This window comes from Callorhinchus milii, unplaced genomic scaffold (assembly GCF_018977255.1).
Source record: "Callorhinchus milii isolate IMCB2004 unplaced genomic scaffold, IMCB_Cmil_1.0 Scaffold7, whole genome shotgun sequence".
NCBI classification, from domain to species: Eukaryota; Metazoa; Chordata; class Chondrichthyes; order Chimaeriformes; family Callorhinchidae; genus Callorhinchus; species Callorhinchus milii.
Genome location: NW_024704748.1, coordinates 14950606 through 14963940, shown reverse-complemented (window position 1 = coordinate 14963940; position 13335 = coordinate 14950606). Strand labels below are relative to the sequence as shown.

General features: G+C 37.7%; 1 protein-coding gene across 1 annotated transcript in view; it reads right to left on the bottom strand.

The window, feature by feature from the left end:
* Positions 1-13335, bottom strand: part of cdh23 (cadherin-related 23) — a 112498-nt gene that overhangs the window by 29344 nt on the left and 69819 nt on the right. Inside the window, exons 13-20 of the mRNA XM_042336598.1 lie at positions 11584-11805; positions 10701-10820; positions 9386-9566; positions 7528-7661; positions 6044-6253; positions 5072-5179; positions 2723-2825; positions 2319-2444 (exon numbers count right to left, since the gene is read on the bottom strand). Of these exons, the coding sequence (XP_042192532.1) occupies positions 2319-2444; positions 2723-2825; positions 5072-5179; positions 6044-6253; positions 7528-7661; positions 9386-9566; positions 10701-10820; positions 11584-11805 (1204 nt within the window). The remainder of the gene's footprint in view (positions 1-2318; positions 2445-2722; positions 2826-5071; positions 5180-6043; positions 6254-7527; positions 7662-9385; positions 9567-10700; positions 10821-11583; positions 11806-13335) is intronic.

Here is a 13335-nt window from a genome sequence, read left to right as displayed (position 1 = left end):
TAGTCTGGAGATTTGAAAGCCATTGAGTGAAAATATTCAGTCACCTAAAAACATTTAAAAATCACTGGACTGTTATATGCCTGTTATATATATATGTTATATGTTATATACCTGACATATTAGCCTTGCTGTTTATGGAAATTTGTACACAAAGATTAGGAACTACTGTATTTACAGCAAGAGTGATTGGCTTCACAAGAAGGAAGAGTGAAAATGAGAAAAAAACTTTATTTTGTTCTTGCTTTTACTTAGTACCAAAATGTCATTGCAAAACTGACATCTTGCGCAGAATCCTTTGGGTCTATTATTGCAAAATAGATAATAGATTACACCATCACTGATGTCTTTTCTTAAATAAGCCACAACATCCTGCATTGAGCTAACACTTCTTCCTCATTAAGACAGTCACGATTCTTACATCTTCACAGCAGTTGTGGATCAATGCGAGCAAGTCATGGAGCAATATTACATCTTAAGGAACCTGTGCAATAATTTCAGATGAAGGCTTTTTGGCTTTAATTTGTACAAGCAGGAGACAAGGCCACAATCAACATTATGCTCACTCTAAAAATGCTGTTACACTTTCACACATATTCGTTTCCACTTAAGATTCCCCAATTAAAGATACTAGAGAAAATCTTCTGGTTTCTGACAGTTAAGAAGATTGAGGCTGGAGATTGATAGCTGCTTTTCTGTTATTGCTGTCAAAACCTCTATGTTTTGTTTGCTGAAAAACTGGCCAGGATGAGATTAGCACATTCAAAGTCATTCACATCTCCCTCACTATCTCTTCAATTGCTTTGGTTGAGTTAAAGATCTCAATGGTGTGCGGCAAGAATGAAAATCAAACACATGAACATGCCTCCTATTGTTCGAGAGTAAGACATTGATATATCCTGTAGCTCAGTGGTTAGAGCACTCGCTTTGCAAGCGAGAGACATGAGTTCAATTCCAGGCACAGGGCGAAACCTTGGGCAAGTTTCCTTACTCCACACGCCTAATAATAATCCCTCCAAAACCAAAATAATAATAAATTGGTCATTTTCAATCTACGACTGTTTGTGGGACACTGCTGTGCGCAATTGGCTGCCGCGTTCGCCCATAAATATACAGTCAATTCACAGTGACTGTGAAGCGCTTTGGGACGTCCTCCCGACGTGAAAAGCGCTATATCAAATGCAAGGGTTATTATATCATTAGAATCCATAACCAACCTGGATTCATGAATTAGCAGTAATCTGTGACACCCCATAAACTAACATTACTTAAATTGGCTCTTGAAGTCATTTTTGTTGAAGCCAAGTGCTCCCTGGATAAGAATAAATATATTTCTGTCAATAAAAATAACCACTCAAAATAGCTAATGAGTGGATAAAATACTGAGCGTATTTAATCTGGTCAACAAAGAAAATGAGCAAGTAAATATGGCTGATTTGTTATGGCGTCCTGTCAAAGGGGAACAACTTCTACTTGCGCAGATGAAAAAAAATCTAAATTTCTATTTCCCCAGCAGAAGGCTCCAGTCAATGGGCATCACAATGGGCAGTACTGTCATTTGGAATATTTTACTGAAAGCAAAGGGGAAATCTTAAAGAGCCAAAGGATAATTTACATGTGGACCTTGATGTTTAGACACTTATGGGTGTATGCAAAATGTGGTGAGTGTTTACATACATTCTTCCGAAAAGTCTTTTTTCAAAAGAAAAAGAATTGCAAAATTTCCCATAACATAGCTGTTAACATTCAGTTGTTTCAACATATCCTACCGACTACAGAATCTCCAGGCATATCAAAATGACCTTCCCACCCAAGTTCCTTTTCACCATTCATGATCAATCAAAAACATCCAGCAGCAAGGCTAACTGCACAAAAATAAAACATGAAAATAATAAAAAAAATGCACCAGTAAAGTAAAAAAAAAACCCACCACTAAGCCATGAATTCCCAACAAAATCCAGGTGATCCACAGGGCAGCCTGCAGATATCTCCTTCATGACACTAGCAACATCCATTTCCCCTCAAACACCACATGTAGAAAAAGTGTTGGTCTGAATGACACTGAATAATGACCTGATAAGCACAATACTAAATCTTTATATTAAGTATGCTGCAAACCTTTGGGGGATCAGTATTTTAGACAATCCCTCCCAAATCACAATGGACATAGATATGTCTATAAACGTTAGCACTAAATCATAATATTGGTTTGGATGAAGATGGCCCTTTGGCCCATGTGATCTTATCTTCAAGAATACCCACCTAACCTTCCTCCCAGTGCCCAGGCCTCACTCATAACATAACATAAAGGAGAGACTCACCGCTTGTTCTGTCGATGGTGAAGAAATCAGTCCTGTTACCCAGCAATTGGTAGCTCACCACACCATTTGGGCCTTCGTCCCTATCGTGAGCCATAATCGGTCCATTCACCAAGGTAATTTGTGTACCTAACAATAAGACAATCACGTTTTAAAATCCATGACTGTTTATTAACATCACTGTCGTCTGCAAAATTGTCTTTTTGTAAAGATAAAGGACTGTTTGGCAAAATAGACTTTGTGTTACGGGGGTGGAAATCATGTAGATGGAATGACAACCCAGGTAGTGCACAAACACAAAAGTTAAAAATAGATTTTTTCTAAAACTGTAATTAAAAGTGTTTTATTCAAGGAAAATGACAAGACTGTTTGAAAAACCTCTTTATTATTTACAATCATCCGCTTACCTGCTCGAGAATTTTCAAGAATTTCAGCTTGATATGTGTTTTGAGTAAATATGGGCCTGTTGTCATTTTCATCTGAGATGGAGATAATCAAAAAATCGGAGTCCTAGCAAAGAGAGGTAATGTTCAGAACGACACCACAAACACAATACAGATGATTCATATAGATTTGCTATTTCACGAATGGCTTATGTATTCTGTTTACTTTACCATTTTTCTTCTGTTATGCTACAAATTCTCTTTTGACACCTCAGCTGTCAGCCTGGTTTAGGAGATTGTGTTTCTGTGTCAGAATCAGAAGGTTATAGCCTTCTGGAGCTTGAAGCAAGATCCACTTTGGGCCTTTACACTCATACTTTTCCTTTACAGCCTGATACAGTACTAGGATGCTTTAAAACAGTTTTGTTTTGTCCTGAGCATCACTTCCCACAGATAAATTGGTTATTCCTTTATGCTAAATTGGCTACAATTACAGGTGAAGTATGTTGAGATGTTTTGCCATAATGAGAGCTGTATCGAAGCAAATATTCTTATTGTTATTGATGTGAGATTCTTTTCAAAGTTTTGTTTTACTTCTTTCTCCTTTTTCCTGATCCAATCCATCACAATCCTGTAGCTCAGTGGTTAGAGCACTCGCTTCACAATCGAGAGACCTGTGTTCAATTCCTGGCAGTGCGAAACCTTGGGCAAGTTTCCTCACTACACGCCTGATAATAATCACTCAAGAAAAATAAAACAATAATAATTTGGTCACTCAATCCACGACTGTTTGTGGAACACTGCTGTGCACAATTGGCTGCTGCGTTTCACCCATAAAGATGCAGTCAATTCACTTTACAGCATATTCTGTGAAACGTTTTGAGACGTCTCGAAGACGTGAAAAGCGCTATATCAAATGCAAGGATTATTATTATTTATTATTAATCTGCTCCCCAGTCCCCTGCAAATGCTGCTATAAAATCACCAATGAGAAAGTGCACAAGAACAGCCTGTGGTAGTAGCATGTCCATCCTTGGATCACTAAGTTTGTGGGTTCAAGTCTCATATTGGGACTTTGAGCTCATGTCTAGGCAAACAATCTGTTGTAGTGTTGGCCCAGTGGACTTGTGGGTGTGAGCTAACTTTATATTATTTTAAGTTGCTACACCTTGGTATTTGAAAATATAATTGGTAGCCAAATATGTTCCAATGTTCTTAAAATTTATTTTTTGAAAACTTTCAAGGACATAGAAACAGGAGGAGGATATTTAACCCACTGGAGCTTTCTGACAGTTTCTAAGCTCTAGGTAAATCTTTTAACCTCCAATTTGACTCATCTCTCAGCTCCTGTGCCCAACAAACAGTGTCAAGCACTTTGAGACAGCCTCTCCATGGGAAAGCCTCTATAAATGTAAATTGTATTCTACATATCCTTAATTCCCAAGTAACATTCATCTCCTTTTTAAAAATTCCACTTGATTCTTCTTGTACGGCTCCTAGCATTTAGGCTTTTAACGTAGAAATAGTAAATATTGTGTTGTCATTTGCCAAGCTTCATGTCATGGTGCATATAGGATGGGTAAGTAGAAAAAAAGCCCTTGAATAGTACAAAATATACTTAGAAAAACATCCAACGGAGGTAGCAGTTTAATTCTATTTATATTTGCAGGATTCAAATATTTATGTTTTTTGTTCAATGTCCTGTTGTGTGGGAAATTTATATTAGCAGTCAGTGATGAAACCATAGGAGTTGATCTGAAAGTAGACTTGAACCTGTGTATAATAAGTCATAATTATAATAATCCTTGCATTTGATATAGCGCCTTATCACGTCTTTGAGATGTCTCAAAGCGCTTCACAGAATATGCTGTAAGGTGAATTGACTGTATACTTTGGGGACGAAACATGGCAGCCAATTGTGCACAGCAGTGTCTCACAAACAATTTGGATTCAGTGACCAAATTATTATTATTATTTTTTTGAAGTTTCTGCTAGCATAGTTTAAAACATATCACATATATGTACCCTGGCGTTGGAACAGTAACCGTTGATTTCAAGATTGTAATGCACATTTGGCTTCAGATGTAGGATTAAAAAAAATCGTGTGAACTTGACATTGTGGTTTAAAGAGGTCATCTCAACTTCTCGATTAAGATACTGAATTGTCATTGACAAACAACCATCATTAGATCAGGACACATATATATCGGACAATAATTTTAGTGAATGTGAGTGTGTGCAAAATACGATGCTCTTATTTGCATCTTTGTTACGACATCTAATGTAAACGGGTTTGGCTTCTGATACAATGGTAAGGCCCGCTGTATAGATCTGTAATGATAATGCATTCGCTTAAGAGTTTCAGGTAATTACTCTCCGAGCGTGTCTTGGGTTCTCTGGGTTGTCCTTCACAGTGATCGTGAGCCTATATTCTTCTGTCCGCTCCCTGTCCAATGGTCTATTAACATAGACGCTACCGCTCTGCAGAGCAAATCACAGGAGAATGTCACACAAACAGCTTTTTAATTACAACAAATCTAGATACACAATTCTAGCAGAAGTTCTTCTTCCCAACACCTAGCCACAAACTATCTCTCCTTCCTCTTCCCAGCGACATTGGAAAAAAATGAAAATATTGAGAGTCATGAAAAACAAAATCATTTTTTAAAAAATTAGAAGATTGAATGGTTGAGGAAATGCACGAAAGGAAATATCAGAAGGGTTTCCACTGAACTTCTTCTATTGTGGGACTTCTCATAAGCAGCATACCTGAGACCAAGAACCCTGCAGAGTTGAGTACTAAATCTCCAGTACATTAAATCTACTATATTTTATGTATTTCTTCTATTTTCTGAACTAAAGCTTCTTAGGCAAGTAAAGTGGGACTTTGTAAGCTTGTGTTGACAACTAGCTCGACTATTGTTCTATATTTTGTTCAGTTGTGCTTTTACCCTTTCTATTTAAATTTTGCAATTACATATCATGATCTCGTTCAATTTTGACAGTGTTTTCATGCCTTAAGTAATACTGCTGAAGAACGATGATCCATGTGTATGAACAAAATATGCAAAATACAAATGAGGAAGAACACTAGTTATTGTTCACCCTGATATGAAATTTAAGGCTTAGTAACCCAAATTAGAAGTTTCTTCACCCCCAATCTTACTAAGAAGTTGGTAGAACTGCTTAAACATTTTCAAAATTGAAAGAGATCATGATATGTTATTGCAAATTAATACAAGCATTCTTTGGAATAAAAGCAAATAGAAAAAGAACAAGCAAGAGTATTAAGCTTGCAATGGAATTAATGGGATGCTTCTTAAAAATAAAAATAAATAACTTAACCGTTTCATTGATAAAGAAGACATTCTCTGCATTTCCAGCTGTGACACTGAATGTCAGCAGAGCATTCCGGCCGCTGTCTGCATCTGTTGCCAGCACTCTAGCGATGGACGTGGACACAGTTGTATTTTCACTGACGATGCAGTTCAACGGGAGGTTCTGAAGCACTGGATCATTATCGTTTATATCTAGTACTCGCACTCCAACAAGTACCTGAACACAGAACAATTGATAAGTCGATTAGAATAAATACCAGTGAAAAATTCATTTATCTAAAAAAAAACTAAGTTTAACTGAAGTTTTAACCTGCAGCAAAAATCTTCACATTGATCAACACATTTCACCTGCAAATTGTTTTTGTGTTGCACGATAATTTAAGGTATTGATTTATGTGTCCTCATCAGCAACAAACCTGTCAACATTCGAGAACAACTTTCCAGCTAACAGAATTATAAAGATCCAGAACATATGCGGTAATAATTCAACCAAATGGCTCCAATGATAAGCTACTAGCCTAAATATTTCATCAGCAAATATAACCCGTTTCAGTTACAGCTTTCATCTTAGCTTTAGACATTTGTAAATTTGCAGTGTTTTTCTTATGTGGTGCACTAAAGTGCACTAAATGAACGATGTAAGATAACAAAGATGGTAGTGATATACAATCTGAGTTTTATGAGACAAAGTACTATAAATCATAAATTATACTGGACTCTAAAAATCCCTTAAAACTTGGCTTTACTGGCCACCAATACATCTGTTTTGGGCAGGACCGTAGATTGAGGATTGACCAGGAACCCGGGGAACAATGGGGGGAACTCTATAACCAGTAACTTAATGTGGCAGCTGCCATCAGCCTAATGATGATAGTTTGGATGGTTCTGTCCTAGCCTTTGCAATGCAAAGTAGTAATTTACAGGATCATTACTTATTAAGATGAATAATAAGTGGGCTGACCTTAACAAATCACTGAACTTCTTCTTTTGCAGCCATCTTCCCTTTGCTTCCTTTACTTCCCCCTTTCTTGGTTCTCTTTGCTCTGGAGGGTTTAGTCGACGTGCTGATAAGCACTTGACAGATTTTGATTGGGACTGTGGAAGCATGAAAGGGTGTGTGGATTCTACTTCTGCCACTGGAGATATTGCAGCTGCCTGGGTAAAGCAATGACTTGAGCATAGAGCCTGGACTTCAACTCTACTTTAGTAAAATAAAGCATCATTATACCCCAAGGAGTAGATCCTAACAAACTAACAGAATAATTGTATAGCGTATCAGAAATTGTGACTGAAGGACAGTGACAGTGTGTCTACATTGATTAGGGATACCTGAGAAAGGCCAATTGAAGAGTACAGTTGCACAGATCAATTAAGGATAAACTAGAGTCAATTAATGATTACTGTTCGAACTTGTGATTCAGTGTTAAATGAAAGTGAATGAAGTGTAGGCTTAAATGTGATACTGAGAGTATTAATGGAGTAAGAACTGACCGTACTGCTCAGTGATGGTGTTCCTCTGTCTTTGCCCATAATAGTTATGTTATAAAATGAAAGAGTCTCTCGATCCAACTCAGCATCTCTTTTCACACGAAGCTCCCCATCCACTGGAGAAATGATAAACTCATCTGTACCGGAAAACAAATTACGCAAGTAATCTGGTTTTATTTAAGCAGATATTATCTCTAGAACATGCAAACATTACAAATACATAGTCACTTTACAGGAAAAGCCACTTCAAAGTAAAATGCAAGGATTATTATTCAATAATATTCCCAACTTTGTGTTTGTTATCTAACAGGCGATCATCTATGACTGGACAGGACTGTGGAGTCCTGTAGCTCAGTGGTTAGAGCACTCGCTTTGCAAGCGAGAGACCTGAGTTCAATTCCAGGCAGGGCGAAACCTTGGGCAAGTTTCCTTACTCCACACGCCTAATAATAATCCTTCCAAAAACAAAAACAATAATAAATTGGTCATTTTCAATCTACGACTGTTTGTGGGACATTGCTGTGCGCAATTGGCTGCCGCGTTCGCCCACAAATATACAGTCAATTCACTTTACAGTGTATTCTGTGAAGCGCTTTGGGACGTCCTCCCGACGTGAAAAGCGCTATATCAAATGCAAGGATTATTATTATTATTATTATTATTATATAACTTCTGCTATTTTGTAACCTTGCTCATGCTACAGTTATGCCAGAATCAGGCTGCATTAGTCCCCAAACCTCAATCAGAGGTAAACTCGTCACTAAACCTCTGAGGAATGCAAATTGCATTATTATGGCTCTGCAATACACGTAAACCTTTGACGATCATTGAATCATAATACAGCGACACACCATGAGACAATGAAAAGTTTGTTTAGAATGTGCTCAGTATGTGATAGTTTGGCTTTGTAGTCTTTCATTAACAAGTGAAAATAAGTCTTACTGTGGGCTCAGGAGATCAGCATTCACAGTTAGAACTACAAAGTCTACTTTTAATTAAAACAATTAATAATTTAGAAGATAAATTTCATAATTTATTCATGGTCTCAGAAGGGTTTCTGAAAGAAAATTCCACATAATGATACATAATAAAGATAAAATGTCCTCCAGCAATTTTTCCTTCATTTGAATTTATTTTCAAATTTTCCCACTGTTTCGCTTAAGAGTTTCTTTACATTTCCAGTTACTTCTTACAACTCCCCTCCCCCACCACACAGACACACACACACATGCACACACAAAGAAAGGAGCCGTGGAGTTTCAAATAATGGATAATTGTTAAATTTTAAAAAGTTTCAGTCCATAAAACATTTGATCTCTATTTAAAAATATTCCCATTTCTGTCTTCCATATGACAACAGCACCAGGCGTTGTAAAATGATGTGGGCTAAAGTTAGTCAATTAGCGCCAAAGAATGATTCTTCCTGCAGCACAGGGCTGTTTTCATCCTCCCGACGTGAAAGGCGCTATACAAATGTAATCTTGTTATTGTTGTATTAGGTTTGATTAAACTTTGCTCGGGTCAGGATTAACTAGTATCCATTTATGCTGCTGAGTTCATTTCACATTCACGAGAATGTTTCTTTGTTGGATACAATTCAGTGATTCTTTCAGCAACATTTTAAAACGTAACAGTGATAGTGATAATGAGCAGCCATCATGACAGCAAGCCTGTGGTGACGCTACTCATTTCAATGTCACATAAAATTATTTTGCTCGAGTAGAATATTTTTAAAAAAATCTATCTTTCTTCTAGAGATGAATAGACCCTGTTGTTCACTGTTTTTCTTCTTGTGAAAGCTTGAGGAAGGTAACTGGACTTCAGTGTCCTTAAGTTGTATACTTGCTTCTCTCATACTTACTGAGAGGATCCCCTGCTATGACACTGTATTCCACTTGCCCATTTGGGCCTGCATCTTTATCTGCTGCGATGAATGTCCACACCCTTGGACCTGGTTGGCCCTCAGTGATGTCAAATGGGCCTTCATATGAACGAGCAAAGGTTGGCGTCACGTCGTTGATATCATTCACATTGACAATCACCTATAATAGAAAAAGAAAGGTTCACAATTTAACCCTCATATGAAAGGTATAGATCAAGAGTTCTAACATTCAAAAGCTAGGGTAGATGGAAACACAAGTCTTTTTTTTAAAAAAATCACTGGGTTCATTGAATTCTATCTCTACACAGAGATGGAGTAAAGATGATCTTTCTCCAACGTTGGTTAATGACTCACATTTCCCTCTCAGATGATCCTGGAATAATAGTTCAGTAGAAACTAAATCAAAACAGAGTTTGCTATGTTCAGGCTTGGTCAGTTTGTCTTATTCTCCCTCTACCACACCTCCCACTGTCACATGAAAAAGCTTTTTGAATGGAAATCTGATACAAGGTTGTTTATACTTTGTCATGTCAATTATGAAATGGCAAATCTTATTCAGAGAGGCAGTAAGGATACCTGGTAGGACAGATAATATACTGTATCATATTGGTGATCTAAAGGCTTCCCCTGAGACTGAGTTAGGCACATAATTGAAGCAATAATGAAAAGATCAATACTACATCTAATCTGCACCATAATGATTGATGTGGTTAATGGTTCAAATGTGGTTAATAGCTCACCTCAGGAGAGCAATATTTTCTACAGAGAGCAAACATTTCATTTGCAGCTTTCAAAGCACTGTATTTTGCTGAATACAAAGTGATCTCAATTAATAAGGCCACAGTCAGTAGCCTATACTGAGTCAGAAGGTATAAGGTCAAGACCCACTTCAAAAGTTTGAGCTCATAGTCTCACTTTCTGGTCAGACGGATGTTAAAGATCCCATGGCGTTATTTAAAAAGGGAGAATTTCTCCTTGAGTCCTGGTGAATGATCCTCCAATAAAATTAACCATTCATTTCAAGGGTATTCTGTGTGACATTGCTTTGCACAAAACATTGCTGTGTTTGCCTATACATAAAGTGCTTCAAATGTAAGGTTTATTAGTAAGATTAAGATCAGCCAGGAAGGCCAGAGGAAAGAAAATGTCAAGAATGTCTTAAAGGGTTACGGTTTGGTTTGGGAACAACAAAAATATTTTCAGATGATCTCAGTTAACTCTGAGCAGATTCTCTTGCAAGTCTTACAGAATGCTGATTTTTTGCAATCCGCTTCCTTTATGGTGAAAGACTCACTGTGGTTGTGGATGTGAGGCGTCGCTCTCGATCTGCGCACTGGTCTATGGCTGCGACAATCAGAGTGTAGCGTCCGTGGCTTATCTCGTAGTCCAATTCTTTTATTGCCTTGATCAGGCCCTAGAAAGGAAACAAAATAACTGCTTGCATGAGCATAGGTGTTTAACCCTCTTTTTTTTTCTGATTCAACCATCACTTAAAGGTCACTTAACCATGACTTACATGCAACTTCTAGCAGGAGCTGAACAGTGATCTTGGACATTGAGAGGTCAATTTCAGTTCAGAAGCAAGAGTGGTCAATGTGAGCTTCCATGGTAACTGTCTTGCTCAGCAGCAGGGGACAAGTAAGAGCATCATGGATGGAGCTCATGATTTAACTTTGCCTCTCTCCCCAGTCATGCCCCCCAGCCTTTACTTAGCAATACAACTGAGCTGCAACCTAGCAAAGATCACCAGAGTATGGATTCACAAGGATCATGAGCACAGTGATATCACCTGCACGTGCGGGGGTCATTGACGAGTGAGATCCAGCTTTATTAAGAATCTTATTTTCTAAACAGTGAGAAAGCTGCAATTCTGAGCTGCGCAATGCACAGATCAGCAAACACAAGCAGATCTGTTTGTTACATTCATACATAGGGAGCTGAATTGCTGAAGATAGAACACATTATCGTGGAGTTTTGTGTATTGGTGATGTAGACTTCTTTCAGACAAGTCAATTCTCTTTACAGTATATTCTGTGAAGCACTTTGAGACATCTCAAAGATGTGATAAAGTGCTATATCAAAGGCAAGGATTATTATTATTTATAACACAAGTCAAATCTACAACCAACACCTTCTCCATTGCAAGTTGAATTGTAATTGTATTCATTAATACTCACTGTGGTGTTGTGAATAACAAATGTGTTACCAATATTCCCTTCCAAAATGCTGTAGCTAATGGTCCCATTTAGGCCTTCATCTTGATCTGTTGCATTCACCGTTATATTGAATGAATATAAGGTTAATGGCCCTTCGTCCAAAGTGATTTCATATAGCTGTTGCCGAAATACAGGGTAGTTGTCATTCTCATCCAAAATGGTTATAAAAACCATGGTTGTTACCTGGAATAAGGGCAAGATGTTACAGGTTAAGCTTTAAGAGTACATTAACAGTTTTGCCTTATGTGTGGTGGGGGAAGAGGAGAAGGATCACCATCTTACTTATCAATGCAATAGTAGTATGCAGGTCTGTAGTCTAAGAGTCTGTGTATTGTATAGGTTGTGCATCAGTTTAAGAATACCTGGATTGTTTAACATTGGCTCTAAATCTTGGGGGGGAAAACAGTTTTAAAAAAAAGTCTAGGTTGCAGATGGATACGTTGCAAGTTTCATGATTTGAGCCAACTTTGAGAAGGTGATTAACTCCATTCTACACCATGCTGTTAGCACAACAAAGCAGAATATTCTAGCAGCAGAATTTTTTTTATCAATCAAAAAATGAAGCCAAGAATATGTGTGTGTGTTTGTATAGAAACAAGTGAGTAGCTATAATTACTCTGATGACTGGGAAGGAGTGTCCCATGTATGTGTTATTCGACACACACCTGGAACACTGCTGACAGGTTTCCGGTATTGGAGGAGCTCTTTCCAAAGGAAATTGTCCACTAGTTAAATCTTTACAACAATTGAATTGTGAATGGGAGAACAGCAGACCTTGTATTCATTATAGTTTCAGACCAGCTGTTTCTAACAGTGAAGCTGATGCTGATTGCCACCAGAAAGAGATAGTTTTCAGGAAATTCTGGTTTGACTTTGTTTGGTGGAGAAGCCATTCAAATGTACTTTAGAATGTGGAGCAGAGCAGGATTTCTGGTTACTACTTCTTCCCTAATAGTGCATATAATACTCTTACTTCCGTTCAGGTGTCAGCCTCAGTTGGTAGCACTCTTGATTCTGAGCCAGAAAGTTGCGAGTGCAGACCACATGTTGGGACTTTGAACTCGGTCTAGGCTGGAGGAATGCTGCATTGCTGGAGACGCCACTCTTTAGATGAGATGTTAACCAAGATCCTGTGTGCCTGTTCAGATGGATGTCCTGGTCAACATTCACCCCAGATAAACTTAATTCACTTCATGGTTGTTTGTGGGATATTGCTGTGTTAAATTAGCTGACAAATTCACCTACAAAGTCGATGCATTTTAAATCCTGTGTAGTACTGGGACATCAATGTCAATCTTTCATTTTAGTCTTGTGGCTGAAGCTCAATTGCTGTCTCTGAAGTAGACTGGTCAACAGTTACAAAATGACAATTCTAGGAGCATGAGAACTGATGTCTAGCTTCCTAACTAATTGAAGGATTCAACAATCTTAAATTGGCCATGAGATAAAAATCAAAATTCTTCACATCGCAGAGAATGCAGCATGGCTGACTTTTGCTAGGGATTTTGATCGGAAATGAATGCTACACAAACAACTGAGCTTAAGAGGTATTGTTGATGTATAGATCTAAGGAAATGTATAAGGTCAGAAAATGTCTAAAATGGTAACTGTTTATATATAAAAACACAACCTTGTGTACTGGGAAAAAATAAGGCAGATCTTAAGGCATCAATGACTGTTTGGATGTTACAGTGTATGCAATATTGTAAAACT